This window comes from Austrofundulus limnaeus, unplaced genomic scaffold, assembly GCF_001266775.1.
Source record: "Austrofundulus limnaeus strain Quisiro unplaced genomic scaffold, Austrofundulus_limnaeus-1.0 Scaffold305, whole genome shotgun sequence".
Taxonomy (NCBI): Eukaryota; Metazoa; Chordata; class Actinopteri; order Cyprinodontiformes; family Rivulidae; genus Austrofundulus; species Austrofundulus limnaeus.
The window spans coordinates 642,602-651,295 of record NW_013952707.1 but is presented as its reverse complement, the minus strand read 5'-3'; the positions used below and the strand labels follow the sequence as shown (position 1 = coordinate 651,295).

Here is an 8,694-nt window from a genome sequence, read left to right as displayed (position 1 = left end):
AAGACAAAGAAAAAACAATAGAAAAGGTTTTTTTTCACCAGGGTTACCTCTACAGTTTCACTTTGGTTTGTTTTCATTCCGGTTTGTCATTGTTAAAAAAAAGAAATGATATATAGCGCCTCCCAGACAGAGTGAATTTAATTGTGGTTAGATAAGAGGTATAACATATAAACATCTGACAGCCTATTGGTTTGTATGATCTATCACACCTGAACATGACACAAATCATGTCACCCTCCGGCAGGACCTATCAGACGTAGCTTAAAAGATGACCATGGCAGAGATCTGTATGCAGCTGAAACAGGAAGCTTGAATTTTTCAAAAATTAACATTTTAAAATAATGTTATTATCATTGTTGACTTCAGAGAAAGGTTTTTTGAGGAGGTGGGGTCATGCACTACTGGTTGTTTTCCTCTTACATTACAATGAAGTTTTGAAACCTTTTGCACTTTTGCTTAAGTAAAAAGCTTGAGTTCATTCTTCAGCTTCTGCAAAAGTCCCTTTAAACTCTATGTGTACTTTTACTTAAATGTAAATACTTTTCAGACCTCTGTCAATCATCCAGAACCGGCAGGTTATTTGCAGGAAGTCAGAGAAGTTGGAGCAAAGTCCACACAAAAAGAGCCCAGACCTGTGTGGGGCGTGTTTGCTGTGAGCTGGTGTTGAGTGTAAAAGCCAGTAGAGCAGGGCTATTCAAGTGGCGGCCCGCGAGCCACATCCGGCCTGCGAGTGACCAAAGTTCGGCCCGCCAAATGATTCATTCATCTCTTAAGTCCAAACACCCAGTTTTCGACTTTAATTACTCTAAGTTCTTTTAGTTAAATGTAGATATATTATACAGAAATGTCAGAATCTTGGCTACAAGCTGGTAAAAACCATTTCTATAAACACTCAAGACAGTTAAAACCACAAGCAGTTGAAGATAAAATGATGAAAGTGAAAATAAAATGGGTTTAAAAATTTGGCAAGTCAGAGATGTCAAAATAATATTTGTGTCAAATAGGAGGCAGAATGTTTTCTTTTTGTTTTTGATATTGTTTAATTATCACTACTTTTATATGATTCTGTATGTTGTATTCATGATTAAATGCAGCAGTAGAGGGTAAAAACACACATTAATCACTGCTATTGGGTCTGATCAGAACATCAGACACTCAGCTGTTCAGTTGGGTCTGAGCTGTTTTAATCACAGATTCATTAACATCCATGTCCACCTGGAAGCATGTCAGCAGGTTTGGAATAAAAATTAAAGTTTGCTTAAATTACAAACTGTAAAACTATAACTGGATTTTATTATGTATTCATTACACTAATGATCAGGTTACTGTCGGTCCGTGGACTAGGCAGTATAGGCAAATGCAAAGGGCTCCGTACATCTAGGGGGCACCACGAATGGGAAACAAAAAGTAGAAATGTATGATGCAGTCAAGACTAACTATTGGTGCTCACTGTGTGAATAAAAAACAAAACAAGGAAAATAAATGTCCTGCTGCATCTCAGTAATCCAGGTTAAAAAAAAATAAATTGTATAGGTCTTCTGGACGGGTTCTTCTCTAATGAAACGTTTTGTCTCTCCTCCAAGAGACTTCTTCAGTCTGAGAGTTTCAGGCAAAATTCAGGCTTTTAAGCACTGCCTCCATGTGACTGATACTCACATCACATGGCTATCGCTGACACCTAATTAAAGGAAAATAAAAATTTCAGTTATGATCTCAGATAAAGTTCAATTAAAGTCTGGTTTCCACTGTTTTATTTTCATAAAATACTGATTTCATGTTGTTTTATTAATACAAGTAATTTAGTAAAATGCTCTTCAGATTTCTGGAATATTCATAGCTTTGAGTACATTTTTACAACATTTTCAGAGGTACTGTATATACCCCGGACCCCACTAGAACTGCTGCAGTCCGCAGCTGTTCATTAACATTAATCTGAATGGTTCCTCGTAGTTGTCAGCAGATGTTGGCAGTTATGAGGTAAACATCTGATATTCACTTACATTGTTAGCTATTTTAACTGGGCAATCTGGTTTCTAAAAATACAAAACAATGTCACAGACAAGACTATTTATTTTAGTATGTGAATGTATGTACATTGGCAGTGAGGTTAAGAAAAACAGAAAAGGGGCACCACTTGAAATCTTACATAGGTCGCCAAATTGTTTTGGACCAGCCCTGCTAACTCTGTCAGAATGTTTGGATTTGATTATTTAGTCTCTCTTGAAAATGAGACAAGAGATTTTCCTGTATAGAGAAAGGATTATGGTTTAAAGTGGGGGAGGCTAACCAAAGGTTAGCTCATAATGTTTAAGTATGCATATTTTAAATCGACCAAAGTTTAAAAGAGGTGTGGTTGACATATGACTAACCCAGTTTTGTTTTCTTTGAGTTATCTAAGCCCCACCTCTTCTTAAAGAGACAGACACATAATTGATGCCACGCCCACCTGATTTTGAGCTTGTCCAGATCATCACCTAGGTTGTCTCGTTCCACTTCCAGGCGTGACCTGTGATTGGTCAGGATCTCCACTTGCCTCTTCAGCTCACTCATCTCCTCCTCGTACAGGTTGGAGACGCGCATGGGCTCACGGCCCCGCAGGCGCTCCACCTCCACCGTCAGCGCCTGGTTCTGCTGCTCCAGGAAGCGCACCTTCTCGATGTAGCTGGCGAAGCGGTCGTTTAGGTGCTGCAGCTCGGCCTTCTCGTTGGTGCGTGTGGTCAGGAACTCCTGGTTCAGGGCGTCCGCCAGGCTGAAGTCCAGGGTCTCACCCAGGCCGGCGTAGGAGCGGCCGACAGAGGCCCGGGAGGCCCCCAGAGGCCTGCTGTGGTAGCCGGAGGAGACCCGGTAAGTGGGTGTGGAGCTGGTGCGGGTCACCTCGTACACCCTGGAGGTGACACCTCCACTGTGGCCCAGCAGGGGGCGGTTCAGGGAGGGCGAGGCATAGGCGCCATGACCGAAGGTGCGGCGGTAGGAGGAGGCGGTTTGGGCAGAGGACGTGTAGGAGGCCATGTTGGAAGAGCTGAAGGGGCTGCAGCAGAGAGGAGCACTGACGAAGAAATGGCCTGCCTCTGGGTATTAGTAGTTACTCCTCCTCCTCCTCCTCCTCCCTGAGAACAGCCATCCCTCCTCCTCTTCCTCACTGTGTCTGTCTATAAGCTTCTTTATGTTTCTTCTCCATCAAACCCAGCTTGGTTTATTTCCTGTCCCAGCACCCACAGGATCAGTGTTTTCATCTTTGGTCAGTGTTCACAAGAGTTTTACCTCCAGAGCTCAAAACTTTCTGCTGTCAAGGCACAAAATCAAATTTCGAATATTGTTGAAGTACACAAACATTACTAATGAAGCTTTAAACAAAGAACATTGTCCACCATAATATTACTTTATTTATTTATTCATCATCACTGGTTTTATCTTATTGTTGAGACTAAATATGCTAAAAAGTAATGAATCAACAAAATTTACTGTAAAAAACTGTTTGTTTTAATATATTACTGTAAAAACTATGGGTGTACTGTAAACTAATTACTGTAAATCCTTACTTTACTGTTCACGATTCACAAAATGCACTAAATACTGTGATAATATAAATGCTGAGTCATGCTGAGTCATCGTTTGTTTTTCTGTTTTATAGTATTTTTACAGTCTGCATTGTGCCGGTGTGGCCGCTCATAATCAAAAACTTCAGCTTACTCAGGAAATGGGCAGTGTTGTATAAAGTACCTCAAAGTGATACTTGAGTAAAAGTACAAGTATCTTATCATAAAAATACTTTGGTAATACTTCTCCAAAAATTTTTTTCCAATGGTGTGCCGCTGTAATGGGTTGTGTACAAGCTAATAGTGTGTCAGAATGGTATATATTTATACTTCTCATCCAACCACAATTAAATTCACTCTATCAGGAGACACAATTTATCAGGATAGTATTTATAATAACAACTCGGAATAAAATAGGAGTAACGACTTTCTATTTCTTACCGTTTTAAAAAATGTAGTGAGTAGAAAGTGCAGATAATTGTGTAAAAATGCAATGAGTAAAAGTAAAAAGTACGCCGAAAAATAATTACGTGAGTAAAGTACAGATAACCAGTATTTGTACTTAGTTACTTCACAACTCAGGAAATTGGTGATGTCACTTTTAGTTTTTGTAACCTTTATACTTCTAATGCTACTTGTCTTCTAATGCTACTTCTAGCTTTTAGATAACTTTTTGCTGTTTTTAGCTATTTCTTAGCTTTTGCTTTGTTTTTTAAAATGCCAGTGTTAATTGAACACCCACAGTGTTAATTTAACACCCACAGTGTTAATTTTAACACCCACAGTGTTAATTTAACACCCACAGTGTTAATTTAACACCCACAGTGTTAATTTCAACACCAGCAAAGTGTCTATTTGTGTCCACACTCACTGGTGTTAAAATAACATTTGTTAAAGTGTTAAATTTTAACACCCATTTTTTTGTTAATTTAACACCAACCAGTGTTTAATATTCAACAATTCTTGGTGTCACATTAACAAAAAATAGTGTTAGTGTTAAAATACAGTGTTAACAGTAACACCGTCCAGTGTTAAATATTCAACACTGGGTGTGACATTAACATTTCGAAAGTGTTAAAATAAAGTGTTAAAAGTATCACCAGTGTATTATAATTAACAAAGGAAATTGTGGTGTTTGGAAGGTTTACATACACCATCAAACTGAGAGTATAAATTTAACACAGAGTTAATATTAAACTCTTTGTACATTACTTAGTAGTTAGTGAAAATGTACAATGGTGTCACCCTTCACACACCAGGACAGACCTCTCACTCATGGTGTTGATTTTCAGCCAATAACATAAACTTAAAGTTGAACAACTTGATCAAACTGAACAAGAAAACAAACCAGAACAACTAATTTTTACTCTCATGAACCTCTTTAATGGTCATAAACAAAAACATCATTTCTGCAAGATTTCTCAGCAAGGAATGCTGGGTAAATACTGGTCAGTCTGACATGAGGTGGAAGAGGGCGGGGCTTTTCAGAAAACTTCTTTCAACACTGCATGGTGACATTTAATAACACTGTTAAGTGTTACATGAGACTTGACTGTGGGCGGAGCTTATTTAACACTGTCCAGTGTTGAGACAACACTGAGGAAATCAACACTGTGAATAAACACCAACACTGGGTGTGAGTGTACCCAGAAAGTGTTAAAATAACACAAGGTGGTGTTAAATTAACACCCAAAGGTTTAACACTGAAATTTTAACCCTCCTGTTTTTGCTGTGAACTCAGCAGTCACTCAGCTTTCAGTATTCACTGTTTTTATAGCATTTCACTTGACTTTAACTCATTGTTTACCAGATTAATAAACTTACAGGATATCTGTTTGACCACCTTCTAATCATTTTTAAATTTTCTGCTCAGTGAATACTAAACTTTAGTTTAATAAAAACACTGTTTATTTAATGCATCTTTTAGAAAGTCCTCAGATGTCATCTCTATGAGTTGTTAAAAACTTTATTATTACTTTGGTTGTTTCTATAAGGATCTTGAGACTATTATAAACCAGTGTTTCAATAAGTTGGGTCGGGACCCAAAGTGGGGTCCCAAAACATCAAGTTGGGGTCCTGAAAATATTTTCTGAATTAATTACATTTTTGGCTTAGTTGTTACAAAGGAGTGAGGTTAGTATATTTAAAATGGATAAATGTAGTATAAAAATATTTTTACAATGCCCATGTTTAGTTCACCTGATACAAATGTTTATCATCAAAAATAGTTGGGGCCRCAGGTCTCTGCTACTGTTATTTTGTGGGTCAAAAGCTGAAAAGTTTGGGAACCACTGCACTTTGGTTCCCAAGGTTGGGCTTGGGACCCAATTATGGGTCATGAAGCACATTGAATAATCTCCAGAAATCAATTTAAAGGGTAATAAAATAATTGCTGATGCAATATTTTCCCTATAATTATTACAAAAACGCAAAATAAGTATAAAGAAGTATTTATATTTGTGCACAAGCTGTTTAGATTGTCAAAAAGCCTGTGTTTTTAGGGTTATTAACGAAGTTCATGTACTCAGACCAGTAATATTTGGGGTCAAAAGTTTTTGCCATGGTTATTTTGTGGGTCAGAAGATAAAAATTTTAGGAACCACTGTTATAAACCACACCTGTTCTCTGTAACTGTACTGTTGTTGTAACTCTCTTCCTCAAATCCCGTAGTTGTAAACTAACTACAAATACTGTTACTGTACTTAAGTAGAAATTTTGGCTATCTGTACTTTACTTGAGTAATCATTTTTCAGCCTACTTTTTACTTCTACTCATTACATTTTTACACAATTACTGTTTACTCACTACATTTTTAAAAAAGTTAGAAGTAGAAAGTTGTTACTCCCATTTCATTACGACTTGTTGTTGTTAAAAAATACTATCCTGATAAACTGTACCTCCTGGATAGAGTGAATTTAATTGTGGTTGGATAAGAAATATAAATATATAAACATTATGGTACTGTTTTAGTTTGTACACAATCCATCACAGCTGCAAATAACACAAATCATGTCACACTCCAGGACATAGCAGATAGACTGTATGTATAATGATATACAGTATATGCCGTATATGCTGAAACAAGTATATATATGTATATGCTGAAACAGGTAGACCAGTGCATCCTAATTTTTTTAACATTAACATTTTTATCTTACATTAGTCATTTTGGCCTGTAGAAAAACCTTTGTTGAGGGTGTCACCTCGCAGTAAATGTCATTTTGGAAAATCAAGTACATTTTATGTCAGAAATTTCCTTTTGATACTTAAGTACAAAATATATTATACACTTCAAGACTTTTACTCAATTAATATTCTCAGAGGAGACTTGAACTTTTACCAAAGTCATTTTATGGTAAGATACTTGTACTTTTACTCAAGTATCACTTTGAGGTACTTTATACAACTTTGTAAAATCCTGATGTGTTCAGCAATATTTCTGTTTTATTGAGAATGCATCCCATCCTAAACACAATGCTGACTTTGTTTAGCTGTCTCTGTGATCTCAGGCCATAACAAGGTGAACATGCAGCGCCGTGTCTCCCTGCGTGGTCCTCACATGGAGAGGAGCATCCTGCTGTCGATGACCTCATCCCTGCAGGAGGAAGAGCTCACACCAATCTGCCTTAAAAAGGAAAGCTATCCTGAGAATCGTAAAGCAGCTCCGTTTCTTTTCCTTTTTTAATTTGTTTTGTTTGTTTATTCAGAGTCAAATCTACTGTTGTCAGACTTTAGGTAGACTGTGCACCTTTTGTTTTATTCATTAAACATTTATGAAACAGAAAGTAAGATAAAACATGCTTCTTTTTTACACACATTGATTCCTTGTTTGGGCTGTTTTTAAAATCATATTAGAATAGTAATGATGTAATGTCTTGAAAATATGAATGTCTAACTTTTGTTGTTGTCTCTGTGATCTCATGCTATGAATGAAAGTCACAAACCAAAGTTCATTATTCACAAAATATTTGCATCAAAATACATATTTTTTCACAGTTCTTACACTAGTAAGTTACTGAAGACAGTTAAACCACTGTAAACACAATGCTGTTCATCATTAAAAGATTAGGCTGCGGTAAATTAAATGAATTTAAGTTTAGTTTACTGTAAACAACAGCAGTCTTTGAGATTAAAATAAAAGGTTCTAAAATGAATATTATATATTTTTTTTTAATATTTGTTCTGTGATGTTTTACATCCATAAGAGTACACAGGAGTGTGTGGTTGTTGTTAGTTTTGCGGTCATTTTGTTGTGGAACACTAAACAATAGCTGGTGTCAGTATATGTGCTGCTATTTTAACAAACTATTAGTACATAAAGTTTTTCATTCCTCATACACATTTAAAGGATTATTTGTGTATTTTAATATTATCTAGCCTTTGATATAGAATTTTAAGGAAGAATTTAGCTATTTTTGGCTTTTAGCCAAACTGTTTGCTGTCTTTAGCTACTTTTTGCAGCTTTAGCTTGTACACAATGTTTTACTTCTTTACCTATTTTTCTATTCTTTGCTGTCAGCTAGCCATTTACTGATTTTAACTTCTAGTTATTTAACTTCTTGATGTATTTTGTGTCAGGATCTGTGTTTTTGGTTATGTTTTAAAGGTAATTTGGTCACTGTCTTTTGCTTGTCTTGTTTTGTTTAGTTGTTTTATATACTGTTTTTTTTGTTTTTTAGATTTCTTGACTCAAATTTTATTTCTCTGTGCATCCAGCTTTAGTCTGTCCTGCCCCTCCTATTCACACCTGTTCCCTGTAATCATTAGTCACACCTGTAGCCACTTACCTCATCAAACTCAGTCTGTTTATTCTTCCAGTCCTCGCTCACCTTTGGTCAGTCATTCTGGTACTCCCCTGGTTCCTGTGTTCTTTTTGTTCTTTCACCCTAACAGTCACTGGGCTGATAGTCCAGAAGGTCCTCTATGAACAGCAGGAATAATCAGGGAATTAACAATCGATTGTTAAGATGGTCGTGTTCTGTTTCTGAATAAATTGTCATCATTCAACTTGTTTATTCACCACGTTTATAAGGAAAGTTCTTCATTAAACTTATTTAGCAAAATTACAAACACTTCTACTACAGTCTGTGTCACCCACATCTACTATAGGCGTGTGTGTGTGTGTGTGTGTGTGTGTGTGTGTGTGTGTGTGTGTGTG

General features: G+C 36.6%; 1 protein-coding gene across 1 annotated transcript in view; it reads right to left on the bottom strand.

Annotated features, from left to right (window-relative positions):
• Positions 1-3,024, bottom strand: part of desmb (desmin b) — a 19,021-nt gene extending 15,997 nt beyond the window's left edge. Inside the window, exon 1 of the mRNA XM_014021792.1 lies at positions 2,447-3,024. Within this exon, the coding sequence (XP_013877246.1) occupies positions 2,447-3,009 (563 nt within the window). The 5' untranslated portion in view covers positions 3,010-3,024. The remainder of the gene's footprint in view (positions 1-2,446) is intronic.
• Between the last annotated feature and the right edge of the window lie 5,670 nt (positions 3,025-8,694).